Consider the following 25,472-nt stretch of genomic DNA (forward strand, 5'->3'; position numbering starts at 1 on the left):
CGTGATGCTTTGCTATCTGAATACATTGTGACATGATTAAATCAAGCTAGGGAAGTATTTTAAACGCAGAAAAACAGGCATCTTAGTATTTAGGGAGCTCTTAAGAAGTCATCTTGGCCTCTTGCCTTTCACGAGGGTCAGATGATACAAAAGGCCAAGGCCAGATGGGATGGAATAACTCATTGTAATAGGTAATAACTTTCACAGTAAGGGAAGCCTCTTGAAACCTCTCAGGTGGCAGGAAGCTAAACCTAGTTTCTCTTCTTGCTGGTCGGAGGAACCAGTCTCTGGGCTGGCTCATAGCCTTTCAAATTCTTTGCATGTTGTCTTAGTGCTAAGGTAGGGAAGGATTTTGGTCATTGAGTTCAGTGTTCCCTTCCCACACATGCCTGTCACCTTGGGAGGCTTTGATTCAGTACATCTGGAGTGGGACCTGGAATTCATTTTTATTTTTTCTGAGACACAGTCTCTCTCTGTCACCCAGGCTGAAGTGCAGTGGTGTTATCTTGGCTTACTGCAACCTCTGCCTCCCAGGTTCAAGCAATTTTCCTGCCTCAGCCTCCTGAGTAGCTGGGATTACAGGTGTGCACCACCACACCCAGTTAATTTTTGTAGTTTTAGTAGAGACAGGGTTTCACCATGTTGGCCAGGCTGGTCTCAAACTCCTGATCTCAAGTGATCTGACTGTCTTGGTCTCCTAAAGTGCTGGGATTGCGGGCGTGAGCCACCATGCCCAGCCTGGAATTCATTTTTAGATCTGGACCCCAGGGCATGTACAAGAAGGCTCACTGTAGGGCCAAGGAATGGGAATTGGCTAGTGGCTCTATCACCAGTTGAATGGAGGAATCATATGGGGTAGATGCCGCCTATGGGAGGCTAGGCAGCCCCGGGGAGCCATGGACTAGATGCACACATTGTAAAATGGCTAGATTTCCAGAACAGTGTGGAGTCAGAAAAGTAGATAGAAGGAAATTTGCTATGTAACACCATTTGTGTAACAATTATGCACATGAAACAACCCTGTGTATAAAGAAACCCACATGTTTAAAGACATACATTGAACAGAAGATGGGAGTGGGTATTTTGGAAGAAAGAGAAAATATAAAAAGAGAGGGCCTTGCGTTGACTGAGGATGACAATGTGACAAGCACTGAGAAGCATGGCTAACTAGACTTTTTGCATCCAACCCTCAAGAAAAGAAAGAAAAAAATGATTGGGAGAATGAAGACGAATTGCTCCTGAGTGAATCAGTGGTTCAGCCAAGCTCAGCCCTGAAGTGGGCTGACTTTACTTAATAGATAACGTGGAGGCCCTAGTGAGGGCAAATGTTCTCTTAGAAAGGGTCACCCTTTCTTCTTTTCTCCCACCACCCACCTTTCCATCCAGCCCATTATTATTAATAATAATTATTATTTACCTTACCACAGCTCTTATTTTCTAATTGTTTAACCACTGTCATGAAGCACTAAGCAGCAACGTCAGCATTTGGTTGAAGAGACTGGCAGGAAAAGACCACACTGCTCTGTTCTGCAACATGCATGATTGTCTTCTCTCTTGGATTTTTGACCTTGGTTTTGGCCTTGAAAAGCAAGGTCAAAAATGCTGAGCACATAGGTTCCATTTCCCCTGTTTTTCACTTCCATTCACTAAGTACTTACTATGTCCAAGATATTTGGCATCTGGGTGCCTTACCTAAATCATCTCATTTAACTTGTACTGAAAACTCGGTGATATCTGTTCCCATTCTCTAGATGACTAAAGCTTAGAGTTGTGTATCTTTTCACATGACAGTTGAACTTAGCCTTCCAGGGGAGTATCACCCCAATTGGGACTACCATGAATCATCAAATCAAAGGATATATATATATATATATATATTACCATATTGGAAGGGAATTTTAAGAATAGTCAGACTTTGGTTGGCATCCAAGTGGAAAGAAATGAATCAATTCTGTCCTCACTGATTGCCTGTAACATCTAACCATTCTTGTATTTGGGATTGAGAACATATTCAAAGAACTTAAATACTCCTTCGAAGCATGGGGCCACATTTAGGTAACACCCATTTCATCTATGTTCTGTTGGAAATCCATGTCACTGTGGAAACTGAACTACAGGAGAGGAAGGTCACTTCACGTTTGCTACTGTTGTTGATAATGCTTTCATGTTTGTGGATATCAACTGCATGATTGCTTGGTTTCCACCCAAGAGTTATCTGTTCATAAATTACTTTTATATTTCATAGACTACAGTCTGTAAATATCTAACTGATGAGCACCTGTATATCAGCCCAGTAAAAAGCTATGCATCTAAATGGCTCAAGTAAAAATATCCAATTTAGAAGCACTGTCAGCACAGGGGAGAATTTTCTAGTGCAGCCAAGGGGTATAGCATTACTTCTACAGAAACGTAGCTTTTAAAGAAGGTCACTAGTATTGCCACCCCAGTGTCTTCACTTCTAAGTCTAAACCTTTCATGATGCATATATCACCTGCTTCCTAATTGGAAATTCAAGAAAGCAGTCTTCATCATAAAATAAATTACATCGAGGGATATGCAGTAATCTCTCGACTTAATTTAGCACTTTGAAATAAATAATATATCCGTGACTCAGTGTTTAATGCAATTCTGTGTCTTTCCACAGTGGCCCTTTCCCTCCCTCCCTTCCTTCTTTTTTTCTTTCTTTTTAAATTGCCCTTTTCTTCATTATGCTGCTTCTGGTTACACACACATACATGTACAACACAAATGCATTCTCCCTGGCTAACTTTTACCTTTATGACTTTTATGCAATAGTCACATTCTTCTAGAAAAGAGAAATTATTGCTATTTGCCCTCTAGCATCCAACTAGGAGATCTCTGTCTATCATCTATCTATCTATCTATCTATCTATCTATCTATCTATCTATCTATCTATCTATCTATCTATCTCTGTGCCCATTACAAAAAATATCCAATTCATGAAAAGGGCTGGCAAATCTTCAGCTTGCAGATAAGCATTCATTCAGAAGTGTTGAACTGATAAAACTGTTTCCAAACTTAAGATTCACTTCGTTTTTTCCCTCTGACTAGTAGCATTTCTTCTGCCTAGCCGGTGTCACAGTGATGAAAAACTGAATTTTGACAACTAATATACCATACATTGGAAGCAAGCATGAAAAAACCTCTTAGAAACATTGGACTTTTTGCTTCTGAGTGTCCATAATGAAAATATTTTGAGTTCCATCTAGACCAGCAGTGTCTGTGGTTCTCAAAATGCCAGTATAGAAAACTTTGCTGAAGTTATATAAAAGAAAAAGAATGCCAGCATAAGGTGCTGACATCCCTGATGATTTGCCAGACATTACTGCCAGAAACTTAGACCAAGACTTTCTACAGGGAAGAAGAAACTGGTATGCTTTATGTAATAGGTGCCACGACTGGGACCACCCACCTCTGAAAGGTGGAAATGTGTTGGGAATCTCATTGTCTTCTTTTCACAGCTATTTCTTACAGTGGTCAGCACCTTCCCATAGAGTTATAGGTAGCCTGTCCCTCAGAAAAGCCCCTCAGTGAAATCTCACTGGAGACTTTCTTCCCTTTGAGCTTGGGTAAACATTATATTACCTAGAAGTCCAGAAATTGTCCAGACATTTTCACAAAGGCCTTCTCAGACCTGCTGTTCAAGAAACTTTTCCTGAACTCAGCAACTCAGACCTATCACTTAGCTGCTGGCAGAAATTATCTAAACCCAGATTATACTAAGTCCTTTAGGACAGTTGTAGTTTCTCCCTCTGCCCCCTACCCGGCCCCAGGCAGCACTATGTCTAGTGACATACTGTGTTAGCCAAGAACAAAGCGCCAGGCACTTCATTTACATTATGACACTGGAATCTCTGCTGACACCACCAAATACAAAAATGACAAGTCATTCAAGCTGCTTTGTTACTGGAGCATGCACAAGCTCCCATGACCCAGCACCCTCAACGTTTTGATTGATAGTTTAGAAAAAGCTGTTAAATTACACACACAATATGATGTCTGTCCTTAAAACAAAACTGGAGGCATTTTATAGCTAAACAATTTTATTGGCTTTTTGTGAAATAAAAAACACACAAGAAACCACCATGGTTAAAGGCCATAATCAGCATCAACCAAATGAACCAGCCACTTGGTTACAGCAGCTGATAACAACACTAGTGGATATTATTGCTTATACCCCAAGTTCATTTATACGTCCATTACATTTTGGCAAGATTACAATCAAATGGGAGCTTTGGTTGTAAAAATTCAACTATGACTACTCATTGAAAACTCAACTTCTACCATTTTATGATGGGATACATGTCAGTTCTTCTGCATCTTGACATTTATCCTCTCCTGTCTCCTTTCTCCTTCCATTAATAAGATGTAGAAGCCTATTGAAAAAAATTAAGGTGGATGCATTTGTAACTATCCTTCCTCTGCTGCCTCCTCTTTTGTCATGACAAGGTGCTGCATTTCTGGGCCTCTCCCAAGATCTTCTATCTGGTGTGTTTCCACTGCCAGTAATAAATCCCCATCTGTAATCTAGATAGATTTTCAAATGCATATGCCTGTCAACATTGGGGTTTGGACTTAACTGTCTCATTTCCATCTTCTGAAAAGCTAGAAGAAAAAATAAAAATAAAAACAAAATCAACAGCCCTTGGCATTGGTAACTTGACCTCCCAACAGAATGAGCCCCATCCCCTGCCACATAACATCGCATGGCAGGTGTGGAGCTGTGGCCTCGAAATGCTCTCTCTGTGTGTATGTGTGTGCTGTAACATTTTACTTTACAGAGAAGCAATGACTGACTGCCTCACAAAAGCTCCCCTGCTCTCACACTTTCTAGTTTAACACTGAAAACTCAGAATGAGAAAGAGTCAGAACTAACTCACAATAGCACCATTTCCTAGACTCTTGGAATGAGATTCCTTTCCGTGTAGGAGAACGCAGGCGCCCAGCCTCCAGCTGTGTGCTTTCACAGGCTCCCAATGCATTTCAGCAGAAGTGGGTGGTCTGCCTTAGCCTACTTCTGCAGAAACATGAATTTTCCCTGGGAAGAGTTAAAAATATGGGTCTTACAAAGTGAAGTTGGCCACAGGTGAGAAGCCTGAGGAAGCCTGTTTCTGGTGGTGAGATGTGACAAGCCTGTAGATGGCAGGAGGGAGTCCAGGGACCTTTTCCCTTGCCCATCTCAATTCAAGTCAGTGAAGAATCTGCATGCAGAAGCATGGCAAGTTCAAGGAATACTGAGAGACGTAAACCCTAATACAGCAATCGGAACACCAGCGCACTAATGGTATCTTACGTATTCAGGTCCACCAGTGAGTTTGCCCTGGATAATGCTGGGATTTAATAAGCCCTTCTAATGATTATAAAGATTATCCTCTTGAAACTAGACATTGGAAACAACAGAATATTTGATATCACTATATTTTACATGGCACATATAACCATATAATTACCAGCACTTAACACGGCAAATATTGTAAATACACATTCTTGGAGTTGACTTTGTAATTACACTGATGTTATTCAACAGAACAAAGATTAAACACTCTCCAATTTGCACTTTGGGGGATTTCAGTCCCCTCCTTCCCTTCACAACAAAAGGATAACCCTCTAATTACGTAATAATGCTCGGTGGTCATGTGGGCAAAGAGAATCACAGGGTGACTTCATAGTCAGTTGTGGCCTGAAAAATAAAGTAATACACAGTATTTTCATTTCAACAAAATACAAGAGACCATATAAAAATATTTTCCAATTTGGAATCAGAAACTTGAAAGCTGGATTTTTTTTCTTTGTATAAAAAGAAACAAAATAACAGACTAAAGTTTATTAAGCCTCCTAACAAAAAAAATATACATATCAGTTTAAGGAATGCAGTGAGAGTCAGCTTCCCTTTTTGTCCAGGCTCATTGATGGTGAGCTTGTGCTTTGATCCTAACAAAGATAAATGCACAAAAGTGGAGGAAGGTCAGTGTCTGAAACCTGAACTATGTCGTATCTCTAATAAGACGAATTTTACAGTAGTGCTTTGAAAAGTGGTGGATCAGATTACCAATTTTTTTTTTTCTCTTCCTCTTCAGGCCACTGCTGGAGATGAATTCCAGAAGCACCACTTTCGTCTCGAGTGATGCTTATTTAGTGCAATATCTTCCTTCTCTCGTTCCCTTTTCACACGTTGGTAGTGATCTTCTTCCTTCAGGTACCACACAGGGGGCCAGCGGTGCCGCTCGAAGTATTCCTGGTTGTCTGGTGAAGGAAAGATGCAGACCATAAGACCTGCAGCTCATTGATCTTTTTACGTGCTAGGCCTTGAGCTTAAAGCTTCTCGAATATTCTCTCAAAAACGTGATGTGGCAGGGACTGTGATTAGGGTCATTTGCAAAAGGTGACACTGTTTTGAGAGGAAGAATCTCTTGCCTGTAGTCATGCAGCTGGGCACAGAGAACCTGAACCCAGGACCACCTGATTTGAGAGTCTAAGCCTGCTCCTAAGCTTGCCTCCCTAAACAAGGGGAAGCCCACCACCTCTGCACTCTCTGCAACAGGGCACCATGGACTCCAGCCCACCCAACTCCCGTCAGCATCAAGTTCTTCAAAGAGAATTCCCAGCCTTCTATTCTTTATGTCATGTCACATGAATATGTGACCACCAGCTAGTCTCAAGGAATTATCTATGAGCTGCCTGCTGACTGTGTTCCTTTCCAGGGACATAGAAGATAAAAGCTCCCCACAGTCTCACCTGCAGATTTTGATTTGATTTCCTTGCGGAACTTGGAGCATACACTGTTGTAGTTGGTGCAGATGTGGTGCAAACACCAGGCGGCCAACTGGTGGGCATTGTGAAACTGCAGAAAAGTGAGCAAAAGGAGGGTAAGACTCTATTTTCTAAAAAGGGGCTACAAAGAAATTGGGGAAGCCATCGTAAGGGTGAAAATAAATGAAGGGCTTATATAACTAATTTGGCAAACCTCTTGTTTTGACCTCAATGTTTTGACTTTGGCCATGGCTCTGATGCCAGCCAATGTAGTGCTGGGCACATCCCTCCCTTCCCCACTGTCCTAGGTGCACCAAAAATAATTGCTGTATCAAATCACGAGCTTAAAGTATGCCTCGCCCTCTCACCCTCCCCTGCCACCTGGCCCTCTAGTGCTAAGCAACCGTGGCCTCTGGAAGACACCAGCCCACAGCAGAAAGCAGCGATGTCATCTCTGTTTAAGGAAGCCTCGGCAATGGAATACTTCGTGTCGCATGTCAGAGCTCAGCTTGCTGGGGCCAAGATCCGAAAGAGGAGACTGCAGAATGTGTGACTGTCCTATACCTGTCCTTTGGTTACATAAGAAGAGCAAGCAGTATGTGCCAGGGTGGAGAGATCCAGATACTTCACCCTTCCTTTCTAAGCAATGCTCAGGAAGGTGGCAGCTGAGGTAGCTATGATTGAAAAATACGAGATGCTCAAAAATCGACTGTCAACTCCCCCATTCCCTCTCCAGACCTGGCAGGCCTGCCGTGATCCCTCACTGTTTCCGTCTGTGCCCTTCTCTGACACCCCTTCTGTTGTCTATTGCTCTTGATGTTTCTTTGGTTGGGTGGAACTTTAGAACCTACAGCATGCTTCCACTGCGGCCCTGTATCTCCACTGTGAGGCCAAAAGCCAGAGATCTCAGAAACCCACTCGAGAGACTCACTGAAAATCACAACCCAAACATCAGAGACAGTTTTAGCTGGTGCTTCCAACTTCACTTGCTGTTCGATTTCTCTCTGAAAACAAGACTAGGGGAGTGTTCTGCTGGGTGGGCTTGTTCCAGCTTGAAAGAGCCAATTGTGTGCATTTCTTCCCTACTTTGAGTTTAGTGATTTCATATGCTATAATCAGCCATGATGGGAGTATTTATATAATAGAAATTGGCAAATGTAACAGATTAGGGTCCCACTTGCCCCCAAGCTGACTGTTAAACACTTACCAGCACATCACTGGGTTAGGGTCTAATGGATGAGCTAAGACATGAGAGAATCCATCCTAAGCTCGTCCTGCCAAGTCTTGTCAGGGCTTAGCAATAATCATATTATTTCCTTGTAGTGGGTATGTGTGGGGGTAAGGTGGGAACACAGTGCAACAAACAGACACAGACACAACTGCAAATCATTCCCTCGAGTGGTCCCGATATGAAATTCCAGATCATTACATTTTTCTCTAGGAGGAATACTTGCTGGAGTGAGTACAAGTTATAAAGCATCCCCCAGAACTGTTTCAAAAGACCCCAAATTCCAAGTGTGGACAACCAGTTTTGATGGGGGCTTGCTGATTCGACTGCATTAGATGTCTACTCTCAGTTTCACTGTAATCCCTAATTGGATTTGAATAATTTGTGTTTGTGTCTGTTTCCTTTACTTGCCTATGACTGCCCTGGGGCAGAGGATCTACCATTTATATGTACACGTCCTTTGCCTAGGGCAGTGCCTGGTATTTGGGGAGAAAAACAGCAAATATTTGCTGAATGCTAAGTCAAAATGAATAGGTCGCTGTAAAGTTCAATTCCACCTTTTCCCCCTTTTGCACCTGAATTATTTCCTTTGGCCACAGTAGGAAGGGCCTGAGCAGCACCTGCACCTCTCCCCAAAACCACCTCCTTTTCCTTGATTGAGAAATATTGATTTGTATGGACTGACCTAAGACTTAGTAAGCCATTGTCTTAACGGAAAGAGGGAGCACAGGAAGCCGAACCCAACAGGCTGAAGAAAAGACGGAGGAATTTATTCTTAGTTCTCTCAGAGTGTAAATTCATTGTTAATCAGCCTATGCCAGGGACTAGAAAATTCTGCAGATGTGTCTGGCATTCTAAGAGGGCTTACACTCTTCAGTGCTTGCTCTTGAACATTCTCTCCCACTTGATTCTCAAAATAATCTGTAACGTTGGTAGGATGCAAATTGTCATCCCATTTCCTGTGGATGAGGAAAGTGAGGCAGAGTTTAGCTTGTGCTTTGAGGAAGTTACTCCACGGTGAAGCTGAAGCTGAATCTTGGACCTTCTCTGGAAGAAGAAGGCAAGTCTGTATTGGGATTATGTTATTACAATCTGAATATTAGCAACTACTGACTTTAGAAAACTCCAGGACAGCTGTAGTGAGATGTTCATTAACAGGGGGTCATTACAGGGCTTCACGAAATTCTAGAAACTGTCTGTGCTTGGCCAAATACATGGCCAAGAATTCAAAGAAGGAGGAGAGACAAAACCTCCCCCAAGTGGTTCTCCCACATGTGAAGCTGGTGCCTTAGGCGACAATGGGACTGGTGTGGGGACCGTGTTGTTTATCCAAATGAAGCCCAGCAGGCTGAATGGTACATGAAAGGTAAAACTCTCAGATCTTCTTAGTGTACACAGGGGGCCTCTGTGACTCAGTGGTGACATCTTTATTTAGACAGATGCAACAATGGGATGTTTTATCAACATTAAATGAACTGATTGAACACACTTAAAGGTGAAAAGCAAACTGATACAAACCTGAGCCAATTCCAAGTAAGACAGCACTTCTCCGTCAATGCCCACGCCACTCATTGCGGCCTTGGTCAACTCCTGAACGGCATGCTGTTCTGGGGAAGAAAAAGGGGGCCGGAGAATGTTAAACCACGCCCTGCAAGCCAGGTAGCTTGCCTGGAGGGTTGGTCTGGGACCACTTAAGAAGGGAGGAAATGTGGGATACAGCTCTGGGCAGCCATCTGAATTAAATCCAGAAGCTGCTCTTACGTGTGGTCTTTCACTACTTGGGGTTCTGGTGCCAGCCACTTCACCCACACCTCTGGGGACTCTTGTTCATGGCTCTAAAATAGTCAGAATCCTCCAGATCTGCAATGTTCTGTGCAGGATGGTAACTCCTGGCCACACGAGACTATTTAAACTTAAATTACTTAAAATGAAATGAAATGAAAAGTTCAGCTCCTCATTCACGCTAGCCACAGTAAGTGCTCAACAGCCACATGTGGCCACTGTTTGGACCATCCGGATATGAAATGTTTCCATCACTGCAGAAGGTTCTACTGGATAGAGTGGCTCTAAACAGTCTAGCACCTTCCTAGAGTCCTCTAGACTTTAGACACGCTCCTGTTTGACAGTTTCCCCACTTACATCACCACAATCCTTAATACCCCTGACAGTGAAGAGGTTAAATGACAGAGGAGTGAGTCTATTTGAGGAATTAAAAATGTGATTGCATACGTCTGTCTCAACAGCTACAGATGGTGACGTATTGTTCAGCCTCTTGGATTCTAAAGACTGGGTAGACCTGCAGTCCAAAATAACAAAAATGCAGTAGGGAGAGCCATTTCTGCTTGGGAGCTTGAGTCCAAGGCTTCCAAGCTGAATTTACATTGTGGCGTGAAGCTAGGACATCTCTTGCCTTTGTAAAGGCTGTCGCCTGCCTCTGAGACTGACGTGTGAGGGTACAGCCTTGGCTCGGCATTTCTAGGTCTTTGACATTGATGTCATCTGTAGCATTGCATTTGTTTTTCTAATCCAGCACATTGTCTAAATCATGCTTACTTTCTGCTACAGCTCTGCATGCTTACTGGTCAGTATGCCTATATCTGGTCAATATAGTATTGGGAATGGAATGATTTCTTTGGCACAAACCTCCTCACCTGGATTGAACTATTTGGAACTAAACTGCCCAGAGAAGTCATCTGGGCTTTATCGTTTTAAGTAACTGCAATATTTCCTGACATTTATTTACCACGGGCTCACAAAGCATCATCACTAGAAACTGATTTTTAAACACCATATTCTAAACACTCTACACTAGACAGTACAAAGCAAATACTATAAAGGATTAAAGGAATCATCTTGGGAAGTTGTATATTAAATAATAATAACAGTAACAACAGCATTTAATAACTAATTGTTCATAGAAGTCTAGAGTTCACACAAAAAGCTTTATTTGGGTCAGTTAAAAAAAAAAAACTTTCATGGAGAAATCAATCCCATGTTTTCATTGCCAGACTTAATATTTAAGCAAAAATGGTACTAGTCTGAGATTGATCACAAACCTTGTTGGGCAGATTTGGCTCCAAATTACTTTTGACAATTTCAAAAATAAAATAAAAATTTATCCTCAGGACTAATGTCATAAAACCTGTGGATAGTTAGATGCCTTGGAACCATGTTTCTGAAGAAAGTAATTGCCCACTGAAGCCTCCCAGAGTCAGTATTTAAAAAAACTAGCGCCCTCATTTGGATCTATTAGGTATATTGGTTAAAAACAGTTTTTAAAAATAAATCTAATATTGATGTCTCAACTCGCTCTTTCTATCCAACTGGGGAGGAAGTAGGACAAAGAGAGGACTTTGATCTCCAGGTGGTTGTGTGTAGTACAAGCCTAGAGGACAAAGAAAATAATCTCTTTTTTTTCTTTTTTGAGACGGAGTTTTGCTCTCCTTGCCCAGGCTGGAGTACAATGGCGCAATCTTGGCTCACCACAACCTCTGCCTCCTGGGTTCAAGCGATTCTCCTGCCTCAGCCTCCTGAGTAGCTGGGATTATAGGCATGTGCCACCACGTGTCGCTAATTTTGTATTTTTTTTAGTAGAGACGGGGTTTCTCCATGTTGGTCAGGCTGGTCTCGAACTCCCGACCTCAGGTGATCCACCCGCCTCGGCCTTCCAAAGTGCTGGGATACAGGCATGAGCCACCGTGCCCGGCCTATCTTTTATTTTTTCTAAAGACATTGCCAGAAAGTCAAGTGCAGATAGGACTGGTTGGTTTGTTCATACATTCATCTTCATTCATTCAATTGTTCAACAAATATTTATTGAAAGCTAACATGCTCAGGCACTCAGAAGAAAGGCCAGTGAACAAGACAGGCACTGTTTATTTCTGCTTTGATGGTTAATAGGAATCAACTAAACAGTGATAAACACCCAGCTTGCGACTTAACACCTCTGGTGCAAAGTGAATAAGGCTGAAGATCTGAATTCCAGACACAGCCATTTAAGTGCATATATCCTATACAGACCTGCTTCAGCTTCCCAACTGAACAAATCTAGAAATGATACATAAGATTTTGTGAAGTTAAGCCAAGTTTCCCTTTTTCTCTTTCTCCCAAAATGAACTTGACAATGTCAGAACATTTTCTAAAATAGCTTTAAGAAAACCACTTACATAATGCTTACTATGTGCCAGACGCTGTTCTAAGGACTTTATATTTTAACTCATTTAATCTTCATAACAGCTCTATGGCTGAATAATATTAGCCCCATTTTAAAGAGCGAGAAAGCTGAGACGCAGAGCGAAGGTTACAGGACAAAGTCACCTGGTCTGTAAATGGTGGAGTCAGGGTTTGATCTTAGGCAATCTGGCTCTGTCATCTGTTTTCCTAAACAGTGCGTCTACCGCCTTCTTAAAGACTGTGTCTGTGCAGTTATTATGGAGATAATGTTGACCAAATAGTATTATTTCAAACTCTGGGGTGCACAAATGACTCAGCATGCATAGAGCGTGTGCCTCAAGGGCAGGGGTCATGCATTACTCACCTTCATAGCTGTACCTAACAGGGTCCACCACAGAGTGGGTGCTTAAGGAGTATTTGTTGAATTGAATTGGGCTGTCTGATGCAATTTGATTAGTTCATATCATTCTACACAAGACAGTCCTATTTTGCGTGATAAAAAATCAACTTTTATTCTCTGTAAAAATATTTTTATTTAAATGTGACAGACACTGCATGGCTCTGAGTCATCAGCCTTACCTGCAAGTGCAACCAAGTGTGGCAGGCAAAATCTGTTTGCCAAGGCAATTAATTCCAGCGGGTCCAGATCCAAGTTAGGAGACAACTGCTTGGTATAGAGATAATCCAATACTGCTTGCATTGATATCTTGTTTATGTTCGGGAGATACACCTGAAATGTTATACAAAAAGCTAAATTCTGCTGCAGAAAGCAGGGAGTGGGCACATTTTCAGGCTATGCTGCTTATAAATATCCTGTGTGACTTGATATTGGCGAGTGTTGGACACCTGCTTTGAGGCTGTGCATAGGAATCCTTCTGTATTTATGACTTTAAACATAATGGTTTGATTTGTAGATGACAAAAGAGTGGAGCTGCCTGACACAGCCTGATGTGGAATTTTTAAATGACTATTTGGACTTATAAATCAGACAAATGGGCTGGAAATGTATGATAACATTAGGGGCCCTCATGCCAAGCACCTTGTAATACTCTATTGTGGGGAAAGAAATCTCCTAGCAACATGACAGGTGTTGGGGGGAGCTGCAAACCACACTGTTGCCGACACGATGGAGCCTAGCTCTCTAAGATGTCAAAACAGAGGATGAGGCTGAGCAACCACCCTAGCTGCCACAGTGACCAGCTTGATTTCGACATTCTTTCAGTATATGCACAATATATTACAATGTACTACATAACATATACACTTCAATATTTTTTCCTACAACCACATGGATTCAGAACTACTGGAACATTATCAGTAGATTCAGAGAATCCAAAGGAGTCCTTGCTTAGGACTTCCAGGGGAGTATGACTCGGTACAGGTGAACTGTCCCCTGTAGGATTCCCACAGTCTCCTTCATGAGTGCCTGTAGTTGTCTATATAAATGCATGCTAGAGCTTGCTAGAGAGCCAGGCACTGCCTGGGAGGTGGAGAGCTGGAGAGGTGGGCATGGATTAATGGAGATGTACACTGTGTAGCAGCTACTCTTTATTTTAGGTCTCTAACTCCATGAGACAGGCCCTGGAGTAGTTCAGAACTGCACCACTTGGAGTATTGGAATACCGACAATTACAAATATTAATTGTAATTGAAGGCATCCTATGCACAGGCACTGTGCTAAGCTTTCCACACACATTCTTTAATTTGACGCTTATATCTGCCTTAGAGAGAAGAGACTTACTTTTGCCATTTTACAGAAAAGGACATGGAGGTTCAAGGAGGTTCATTTAAATCTTGTGTCCAAGGTCACAGAGCTAGGAAGTGGTGACTGGGATTTAAACCCAGGGAGTATGACGCGAAAGTGTATGTTCAGAATTGCTGTGCGGTGCTGGAAATGTTTAATGCCACAGAAGCACAGGTTTGAGTTACAACAATAAAGCATCATATTTTATTAATGGTTTGTAAGAATTCTACTTCAAAAGGTTGAACAATTATGAACTTCTTTTTCTTTCTTTTTTATTTTATTCATTTTTTGAGACAGGGTCTAACTCTGTTGCCCAGGCTGGACAGTAGTGGCTTGATGATAGCCTGGGCCTGGGCTCAAGCTATCCTCCTACCTCCACCTCCCTAGCAGCTGGGACTACAGGCAGTACCATCATGCCCGGCTAATTTATTTTATTAATTCTTTTTTTGTAGAGATGGCAGGCTTGCTATGCTGCCCAGGCTGGTCTCAAACTCCTGGCCTCAAGTTATCTTCCTGTCTTGGCTTCCCAAAGTGCTGGAATTACAGGCATGAGGCACTGTGTCTGGCCAGTTATGAACTTCTTAATTCTCGTACTTAACAAACCTCTATACAACATATAAAGATATATATCTATATATTATATATCATTACATCTTTATAACATGGTTACATCTATATATTTTATATGATCGCACCTCTCTCTCCATACACATGCACGTGCACACACACACACACACACACTCAGGCACACACACACAGTCAGGCACAACCACACACTCAGGCACACACACAGTCAGGCACACACACACACACTCTCAGGCATACACACACAGTCAGGCACACATACACACTCAGGCACACACACACTCAGGCACACACAGGCACAGAGCCAGACCTCTATATCTGTGGGTTCCACATCTGTGGATTCAACCAACTGTAGATCAAAAATATTTGAAAAAAAGGCATGACTGCCTCTATTCTGAATATGTACAGACTTTTTTCTTGTCATTATTTCCTAAACAATACAGTATAACAACTACTTACACAGCATTTGCATTGTATTAGGTATTAGAAACACTCTACAGATAATTTAAAGTATAAAGGAGGATGTGCACAGATCTATGCAAATACATTGCCATTTTATATGAGGAACTTGAGCATTCATGGATTTTGGTGTCTGAGTGGGTGGGGGGGGGGGTGGTCCTGGAACCAATCCCTCACAGATACTGAGGGATGACTGTGTGTGTGTGTGTGTGTGTGTGTGTGAGAGAGAGAGAGAGAGAGAGAGAGAAACAGTGAGAGAGAGAGAAAGAGTATGTTATGTATGTATGTATAATGGCTCCACGTTTTACAGGGTGCTTATGGCTTATGCATTCTGGCAGTGTGGCTCCAGAACTGTTCTAAGCTATAGAGACCTTCTTTGTTATTCTCCTATGCAGCCATTAGCCACCTCACAGAGGGAATATCCTTTCAGATAGGTAGACCTGTCCTTTAACATATCACAGGGAAGGTTTAGAAAAATTCCTAGAAATATTAAGGAATTTATCACCCACTTTCAGACATGGTTGGTGAAAACAACAATTATGATTCCATAAATGAGTTACATAAGTCATTACCATAAATGATTTGATAAGCATGATCATTTCAGGTTTCCAGCACAACCTCTACAACAAATAGAACTCAATGAGTTGAAACTATTACTGGGATTATTTTAAAATAAAGTAGCTGTTGGGCATGCTAGATCATCTGCAATATACAGATGATGGAATGTTATTCTTCTCTTTAACCAGCTGTATCCACATATGAATAATTATTCAACTAAATCTAGCACCAGTTACACAGTGTGTATGCTCGCATACATATATGTTTACATACACGTGCATTTATCTTGAACAAATAATGGATTTACTTACAGATATCCAAACAAATTTGTTTCTGTGTGTAGGAACATGTAACATTTCATTTCTTTGATGAAATAATGTTTGGATTAGTGATATGGTTTGGCTGTGTCCCCACTCAAATCTCATCTTGAATTATAGCTCCCATAATTCCCACGTGTTGTGGGAGGGACCTGATGGGAGATAATTGAATCATGGAGGCGGTTCCCCCAGACTGTTCTAGTGGTAGGGAATAAGTCTCATGAGATCTGATGGTTTTATAAGGGGTTTCCCCTTTCACTAGGTTCTCACTGTCTCTCTTGCCTGCTGCCACGTACGATGTGCCTTTTGTCTTCCACCATGATTGTGAGGCCTCCCCAGCCACGTGGAACTGTGAGTCCATTAAACCTTTTTCTTTATAAATTACCCTGTCTCTAGTATGTCTTTATCAGCAGTGTGAAGATGGACTAATACAATTTGTATAGTTTTTTAGACAGTTGAAGGTTGAGTTGTGAAACTTTAAAATTTGAATCATTTTAATAGTGAAAGTACTCATATTTTACAAAGTGCTAAGTGCTCTAAGATGTTAGTAATTGTTAATATACAAAGTCCCAGAGCTTCCTGTTAACACCTGCTCTCTCAGAGATGGGGATGTCTGGTGCTTCTGAAAACAATGCCTCTAGTGATAGTGCAAGAGCCTGGGGCAGGCCCAGGGATATATCATTAAAGTACTGCGTGACCTTTGATAAATCACTCACCCTCTCTCACCCTCAGTCTCGTCATCTGTTACATGGGAGGAATTTGGAATAGATGCTGTTAAAAGTTTTTTCTTCATGGAAACTCTGGGTTTTGAAGATCTTCAGATTACCTTAGCATTTTTTGGCAAGAGTGTGTTCTAAGTCATGGCTTAAAGAAGAAATAGCAAAATGAACATCCTAAATAAAAAGAAACTATTTCTGGCTGCAGCAGATGACAGATTCGAGTAAGCAACCCTGCCCAAATACCCTCAATGCCCTCGAAGTGTCCCGATGTTTGTAATCACCTATGACCTGCTATCTTCTTTTAGCTGAATATAATGTTAACATTTTTTGAAGTGATGGCTCTATTTGGCAAATAACGTTAGAGACCCTTAGAAAAAAAAAAATCAAATTAGAATAAACTCAGAACACTTTTGGAGCTTGCACTTTTTTCCCCTCATGGCTGATTTTTAAAAAAGCCTGTTTCTGTGATTTCAACATTTATAATTAACTGCGTGACAACAGAAAGACCTTTATTTATAGCACTTTAAAAATAGTATAAGCAAAGCTTCATAAATAATGAAATAAAAAAAATTTGCATCCTACCTGCTGGATATAGTTTTTTCTTTTTTCTTAAAAAAAAAAGAGTTATCAAAGAGAATATAATGCTACCCTAAACAATGTTCTATCTTGCAGTTTCGTTGGTTTAAAATTTTAATTGTGAAGATTAGCTGAGACTATTAGGCTTCTAATTAGAGACAGTCTCATAGAGAATGAGAAAGTATCCTAGATCCAAAGCATTGCTTACTACAACCCAGGCATGCATTTTTAATGAACCACTTGCTGAGTACCTCTGGGGAGAGAATTATGCTTACTGCTACACTAAAAGTAATGAGAAAAAATATAAGTAAGATACAATGTTTTCCTGAATATTAAATGACAAAAAAGTTAAATTAAAATCAATGGACATAGGCATATTTCGTTTGTTTCTGGATATGCACATTAATTCTATTAATTCTCCAAAAAAGGCTGAGCTTCATGGTGAGGGGCAGGAGGGTGGCAGGCATCAGATTTTCAGATTTTCTCAAGGAAATAGAAAGTTAAAAGGTGGCCTACAAAGGCCAAATCCCAAGTGTGAACATGGATCTATGTTAATCATGGAGCATTAACTGAGTGCCTTTCCCCTACAACTATAACCACTTGAATTGTACTTTCCTACTTTAGAAAGGGGACTGGCGGCTTTTTAACTTAGAGCTTTCCAGGGCAAATACCTTTAACCCCAACTGGAAAGAATTTAACAAGAAAATGCTAGCTTAGTAGTCGCTAACATTTATTGAACATTTGTATGTTCTAGGCATCAAATTCAATGCTTTACACATGTCCTCTCATGCCTTGTCTGCCCTTTGACGAAGGTTCTCTTGTTATCCCCATTTTACAGATGAAGAAACAGGTTTAGAGTGAGCCACTTGCCCAAGGTCAGGCTGAGACTATATTACAGTTTGCACAGGAAATGAAGTGAAGGGATGGGAAGGAGCGAGAATGTCGACAGCTCATTGCCTTTTCAATATACTGGCTAAAGGAATTGTGGCACAGGTCTTCAGTGGCTTGGTTCCATGGTCTTTGTCTTTTGAGCTGGTTTGAATCTATACAAACCTATTAGCCTCAACTCCAGTTCTAAGTGGTGAGGGACCTCGTCTCTCCAGCAGGGGGTGCTAAACAGGTGGCCTCTTCCAGGAGAGGCCATCAAACAACCATATACATGTGCATTCACATTTGCTGCCAAGTTTTTGTTTTGGTCACCTCTACTGCACATTTTAATCTGGAGACGATTACAGTCCATTCTTGGAAGGGATAAAGGAGATTAGCATTCGTGAGGTCAGCTCTGACAGTGTCCCTTTGTGCCTGCGTTCCTGACCTCGATCAACTTCTCCCTGCTCTGTGAATAGCAGGTCCTCGGCTGCACAATCAGCACGCACTTCAGTGAGCTGGACAAAGAAGGGGAGCAAGCCTCCCAGCTCTTTATCTCCAGAGATTGCTGAAGTCAGTGAAATAACAACTGGATGAGGTTTTACAAATTGGTGGCTACCCTAACTTTTTCCCGGATACAAGAGGGAAAGAATATCATCACTACCAACAACATCAGAATAAGTCCAGCGGCAGCTACCATTTATTTAATGCTTCTGAAGTGCTTTGCAAGTAATGACTCTTACACCCCACAACCATAGTATGGGTTATAACTGTTTTCCAGATGGGAAGACTAGAGCCAAGAAAGGTTAAGTCACTTGCCCAAGTCACTTGTAAGTGGAGGAGTTGCAATTTGAGTCCCACAGTCCTATAACTATGCAGATTCCATGTACTGCAGTTGTCTTAGTAATGATGCTCCAAAACACCTTTGACCTAAGCTCAGGAGACATTTTCGTTAGTCACAGGTGAGAATCTCCTGGTTTAGAAAGGCTGTTAGACACCGTAAGAGGCCATCAGGATAACTCTAATATTTTTTCCCTGAAAAGCAGATAGCCCTTTGCTGGGGGTGGGGTGGGGGGCGGTTGGTTTAGGAGCAGCTGCAGTTTGTTCTGGATGCACGAGAGTGGCCTAGTAATCTTAGCCCCTGCTATCCAAGGCTTGTGATTCTAGGATTCTGTTTCCCTACTTAGGGATGCAAATGCAGGCTCCTGGGTCACAATGGGAGTGCTCGAATTTCTTGTGCTACTGCCTCATTTGAAAAGTTAGCTATTGTTTTCTGCGTTTCTTTGAAAAATTTGGAAAGATGCTGAGACAAGCAAAACAAGCCTCTTAGGACAATAAACGGCATGGGTATACCCATGTTTTTATTTTTACTTTTTAAAAAAAGATGTTAAAAATACTTGCAAAACTCCACAAAAATGCTTGCTTACTCCTAAAGTTAGAAGTGCTTGAATTGAATTTTTTTCTTTTCCAACAGTTTGTAAAAAGACAAAGAGGATGTACTCCCATGTTAATTGTAGCACTATTCACAATAGCCAAGATACAGAGTCTGCCTGTGTCCATCAGTGGATGGTTGGATAAGAAAATGTGGTACATATACACAATGGGATACTATACAGCCCTAAAAAAGGAAAATTCTGTCATTCAAGACAACATGGGTGAACCTAAAGGACATTATGTTAAGTGAAATAAGCCAAGTTTAGAGAGACAAATATCAGAGCATCTCACTTATATGTGGAATCTAAAAACGTTGAACTCCAAAGTAGAGAGTAGAATAGTGATAACCAGAGCCTGGGATTAGCGGGTGGATGGGGAAAGGAAAGCCATCTGTCAAATATACGAAGTTTCAGTTAGAAAGGAGGAATAAGTTCTGGTGTCCATTTTTTTTTTTTTTTTTTGTCTTTTGTTTTTTTGGAGACAAGGTCTCACTCTGTCTCCTGGGGTGGAGTACAGTGGCACAATCATAGCTCACTGTAGCTTTGAACTCCTGGGCTCAAGTGTTCCTCTCACTTCAGTCTCCCAAGGACCTAGGACCACAGTTGCATATAGTCTAATGCACCTATAATTTTTTTGTGGTGTTCTATTGCACAGTATGGTGACTATGGTGAACAATAAGGTACTGGATATATTTCAAAATAGCTAAAAGAGGATTTTAAATGTTCTCATCACAAAGAAATGGTAAATATCTGAGGTGATGGATAGGCTAATTAGCCTGATTTGATCATTCCACAATATATGTATATTGAAACATCAGGTACCCCATAACTGTGTACAATTATTATTTGTCAGTTAAAAGTAAAACAAGAAAGATAAAGACATAGGGTCTCCAAGATGTTCTTTGCTCTGCTCTAAGCATATCCCTCTTCTAGAGATAGAGCCAGTGGCTGACAAGTGATGCAGCTACTTCCACTAGACCTAAGTACCTTGAGAGGTGTGTTCAGGGGAGTAAATATTCACTCCATTACTGTTGCCCTAAACTTAACAAACCCTCATACCCCCTCAACACAGGCAAAGTCAGGGCAGAGCCTTAGATAGTATTGCAGCTCATGGTAACCTAAAGGACAAACTAGAGCCTCCCTCAGCTTGCAGATGAGGAGGTTGAGGCACAAGAATGTGGCTTCTTAAGGTCCCCTGTCTGGTTAGGGGCACAGCTAAGCCCAGGACTTAGGTCGCTGAACAACTCTTTTCACTTTCTGAACTACTGGGAGACATGCTCCTCTTGTACTTGGTTTTGATAGTACCATGCCTGGTGACATTTGCAAGAGGTACAGCTGATCTTGTCTTCATGGATGAGGACGGCTCTGAGGATGAAAAGATATATGGCATGTAAAGCACCCAGGTGCCCCCACACAAGTGACCGATAAACAATAACTCCTCAAAACTGCAGAGCTAAGAGAAAGGTGACCAAACACTCGAGCACTGCTAAGGAGCTATTTCATGGAGCCAGTTTAAGGATTAAAGTCATCTGGCTATTTACCCACTTTATATAAATACACAGGCACACGCATATTCATAAAGAAACCACTATGCTTTAGGAAGGCACGCACCTCACTGTTGGCACTTTCCACAAATGACCCGCCGAACATAGCTGCCATCCACTCACAGCTACAGATCAGCAGCGGCTTGTGGGCACTGATGGCTCCATCGTCCAATTTAAATGTCACGTCTGCCAAGGAATTGAGGAAACACAACCATGAGCCAACTTTGCTGAGAGCTTCAACCAAGGTTTCTGCTCCCATATCCACTGACCTGCGTCTCTCTCACTCTCTCGCATGTCTTTACTTGCTGATTTTACGTCAATCCCCATCTTTGGGCTTTGGCACACCCAGCTCCCACCTAAGGGAGCATGCTGCATTTAACATCATCACACATAAAGTCACGGCACAAACTCTCTGAACCAGAAAGTAACAGAAAGGAGGGAATATTTTTTCCTCCTTACTATGCAAAACTTCAAGCATATACAACAGTGGAACAAACAGTATGATGACCACTCATTTATCCCTTGTTAACATTTTGGCATGTTTGTTTTAGGTATATTTTTAATTTACACCATTTTACTTACTAATACTCAATTAAACCTTACGTTTATAATATGCTCTACTTGTATGCTATACCGAAATGTAACCGAATTAATGTTTTCTTAAGAGATGTTGGGAGGTCTGGTTATGTTGCTGAGGCTAGATTTAAACTGCCGGGTTCCAGTAATCCTTCTGTCTCAGTCTCTGAAGTAGCTGGGACTATGGGCAAATTAGTCACCACGCCCGGCTATATGTGTATTTTTGTATAATTCTATATATGTGTATAGACTTTTTTTTTTTAACAGATAGCATGGCACTTCACTCCTAACTACCTTATCACAAGTTTTCCCAAAATAACAACAGTCTCCTAAACAACCATACCATGATTACACCTAAGAAAATTAAAAATAATTCCCTACTATCATCCACCATATAGTTCATATTCAAATTTCTCCAATTATCTCTAAATTGTATTTCATAGCTTTTTTTTTTTTTTTTTTTGGTAAAAAAAAATATAACAGAATCTAACTGAGACTCCCACATTGTATTTGATTATTATGCCTCTCCAGTAAGGAGGGGGTGATTTAATCAGCTCTACCTAAGGCTCACTTTTAAGTTACTGTAGGTTTGTAACATATTCTTTTCATTGATTTTCAAGACTATTTCTGTACCACAATGGCCAGTGTTTGAAGTAAATACTACTCATAAGCTTTAAAATGAATGAACTGAGTCTTCAGGAACCACTTACTAAATGTGTAGTGCCCTAGCAGGGATTATAAAAGATAAAGACAAAGGTAGAGGTATCCATATAAATAGAAGTCAGGAAGTCAACATTTTACAATGAAATTATACACACCCACACACCCGCCCAGAGGACAATTTCAGAACAAAAATAGTCCAAGTGTAAGACAGTGCAAACATGGGTCAATAACCCATATTGGATGCGGGCCACCAGCAGGCTTAGCAATTATGAAAGGGTGCTGCGGGCAGCAAATGGCATAGTTATCAAAGGCACAGGAGGTGCAAGAAAACTACAGAAGTGCAGGGCCAAGGAACACGAGGACAGAAAAGGAAAGGGGATGGAAACAGATGAGGCACCCTTCGTAGGAAGGTGGAGGGCCACCAAAATTGCCTCAAGGACTTTAGTGGCCTCAGAACTTGAGCTCACTGATTTTTGTCAAGGGTCAGTGCTGAAGGGTCAATGGAGAATAGAATTGGTCAGAGAATAGATTCTGAAGGGGAATTGTATGCAACAAGCCCATTGGAGATAGACTCGGGGTCCCTGATCCACTCTTGAGGAGCAGTGTGGTACCACGGTGGTTTATGGAACAGGTTTTGATACCCACAAAAGCATAGGTTCAAATCCTGGTTCTACCATTTATTGCTGGTGTGACCATGGGCAGATTAGCTAACCTCTCTGTCCCTTGGTTTCCCCATCTGCAAAATGGAGACAATCACATTTAACCTTTAAGTCTGATGAGGATGAAAGAAGTTAATGACTGTAGCTTAGAAAGGTACATGGGAAAAAATAAGTACTTATAAATGTTAGCTATGGTTCTTCTTTCTCCTGCTCGTGTCTGGCTAATGTTCAATGAAATACAATCAAAGGTATTAATGGCTCTGCCCCGCAGCCCACTCACCTGAGAACGTCCCCTTGCTGAGACACTCTTTTATCCGATTGGCTTTCCTGACGTGAAAGGCTTTTGTAATCTCCTGGTTCATGAAGGCTTCCTTGTTCATGATGTTTTCCACCATCATCCTCAAATCGAACATCTCTAGGACCTCTGCGATCTGAGCCAGGCCCACCAAATCCTTTTCCTTTTCATCCAGTTGTCCTGTATAAAGAAACTGGAGCAGGGTCCGAAAAGGGCCTGGCTGGACTGAGGCGTCCATCCTGACTACAGTCACAGGGCCCACCCGCTTTGAAATGGGGTTGACTTGCATTTCCCTGTGCATGCCAATGAACCCCTTACTCCAGTCGGCCAATGTCTGTGTCTCAGGGACTGCACCCTCGGCTTCCAGCCCCAGAGCCTCCACTAGGCTCTTGTTTGAAGACTTCCACTGCTCGGCCTGAGGTGTCCTAGGCGGGCCCTCCTCCCTTTCCTCCTCTGGGTCGACACTCAATATCTGCTCCTGGAAATCTCTGCTCTGCTTCTCTTTCTCACAAGCTCCGTCACTCCAATTTGGGGATTCTTCACATTCCATTAAAAACAGATCATAAAATTTGGAAGAAGAGGTAGCAAGGTAAATTCGATGTGCAAAGATGTGTTCCTGGTCCTGAAGGATGAACAGAACATCGGCACACAGAGGATTGTCCAGTAAACAGGCAGCTTCACTTGTCCCCATGGAAGGACACTCTGGAATTTTGATGACCGGTGGAGGGGCTTTTGGAGGTAGGAAGGGTGCCTGAAGTAAAGGTTTCTGGACTTTCTTTAAGTGGGATTTCCAGAATTGCAGGTGCCTGCGGGAAATCAGCGCTGCTCGGATTGCATTGTCAAACACATCCTTGATCCCAAACTGGTCAAACACGCTTGTTTCATAGTATGGTATGCCAAGTTCCTTTGCTACCTCTCGGCCTTTTTCTGGGGGCAAAATATCCCCTCTCTTTATGGGCCTGAAATAGAACATTTTAAAAATTATAATCAGCCTTATTTTAGGAAAAAAATAGTAACCAGGGCCTATGTAAGCACCTAATGGAACTATACACTGAAAACTCTAGTCAGGCTTTTAGTCTCTGGAAAAATCTGCCACCACTTCAAGTCTTTCAACTGGAGCTATGATTGCAGGAGTTATGATTGCAGGAAAAAAATAATGCTTTCAAATATTTCAGAGTTTCAATGCACATAATTTGTGAAGCTTATCCATAAATATTCCATGTTTTTATGTTATTATAAATGGCATTGTTTTTAAACTTTATTTTCCAATTGTTCACTTCTTAGTTTATACAAATACAATTGATTTTTGTGTATTGACCTTTTATCCTGTTATTTTGCTAAATTAATATGTTAATTCTGATAGCTTTTTTTGTAGATTCCTTTGAATTTTTCATGTACATGACCATGTGCCTAAATAGGGAGAGTTTTACTTCTTTAAAAGACAAATGCTCTCAGCAGTAACCACAGTAACTGAAGTATCATCCCTTTACTAAGTATCTTGGGTAAGTTACTTAACCTCATTAAACATAAGTTTTTCCAACTGTAAAACAGGAATAATAATAATAATGAGTAATCATATCTTGAAGAACGACTGAAAGGTTTACATTATTAGCATGACTATGCTAAGCATAGTATTTGGTCCACAGTAAGTGCCTGATAAAGGTTAGCTGTTATCATCATTATCGCTACTCTCTTCATCACCTTCATCTTTATCAACAGCATCTTATGCTTGAATTTTACTTTATAACTTTAAAATGCATTCATATACATTTTTCATTTGAGCCTCACAATAGCCCTGTGAGGTATTATTTCTGTTCTACATTCTGAGGAAACTGAGGCAGAAAGGTTAAAGGGTTTGTCTGAGGTCACATTTGCAGGCTGCTGAGAGACCTCTGTTAAGCAATTAGAGTCAAGACTTTCCCACTCCTAGTCTCTGCTGCATTTTGTGAATTCTCTTTCAAACCCTCCCCTTCTTTTTTCCTCCAATCCCTTCTTCAAGCCGTCATCATCTTTTGCTTAGGCTGGTGCATCAGCCCCTTAACTAATCTTTCTTCACACCCACTCCCCACATTTTAGTCCAAAGTCCTCACTGTTGCAATAAAAGTCCTTATATAAAACAGCTATGACTTGGCGGCAGTTCAGTTTTAGCTTCCTCTGATTTCACAAAGCCCCTGGAATAAAGTCCGTACCCTTTAGGTCGGCACACAAGGCCAATTTACAATCTAATCAAACCCTGAGAGGACAAATCTTTGGAAACAGTAGACTCAGGACAGTGCTGGGGTTATGGCATAACCATGGTAAAGG

General features: G+C 41.4%; 1 protein-coding gene across 14 annotated transcripts in view; it reads right to left on the minus strand.

Moving 5' to 3' along the window:
- Nucleotides 1–4,047: 4,047 nt before the first annotated feature.
- Nucleotides 4,048–25,472, minus strand: part of RHOBTB1 (Rho related BTB domain containing 1) — a 131,528-nt gene continuing 110,103 nt past the window's right edge. For 8 of the 14 annotated variants that reach the window (XM_030941056.1, XM_030941063.1, XM_030941057.1 and 5 more), the window contains 6 exons: nt 23,154–24,127; nt 21,043–21,161; nt 12,753–12,903; nt 9,519–9,607; nt 6,758–6,863; nt 4,048–6,265 (listed from right to left, as the gene is read on the minus strand). In XM_030941056.1, coding sequence (XP_030796916.1) covers nt 6,096–6,265; nt 6,758–6,863; nt 9,519–9,607; nt 12,753–12,903; nt 21,043–21,161; nt 23,154–24,127 — 1,609 coding nt within the window. In that variant the 3' untranslated portion in view covers nt 4,048–6,095. Of the gene's footprint in view, nt 6,266–6,757; nt 6,864–8,685; nt 8,960–9,518; nt 9,608–12,752; nt 12,904–21,042; nt 21,162–23,153; nt 24,128–25,472 lie in introns of those variants that run through there. The other 6 variants (XM_030941055.1, XM_030941062.1, XR_004060080.1 and 3 more) reach the window with 5 other exon arrangements.

Source organism: Rhinopithecus roxellana, chromosome 11 (genome assembly GCF_007565055.1).
Source record: "Rhinopithecus roxellana isolate Shanxi Qingling chromosome 11, ASM756505v1, whole genome shotgun sequence".
Classification (NCBI taxonomy): Eukaryota; Metazoa; Chordata; class Mammalia; order Primates; family Cercopithecidae; genus Rhinopithecus; species Rhinopithecus roxellana.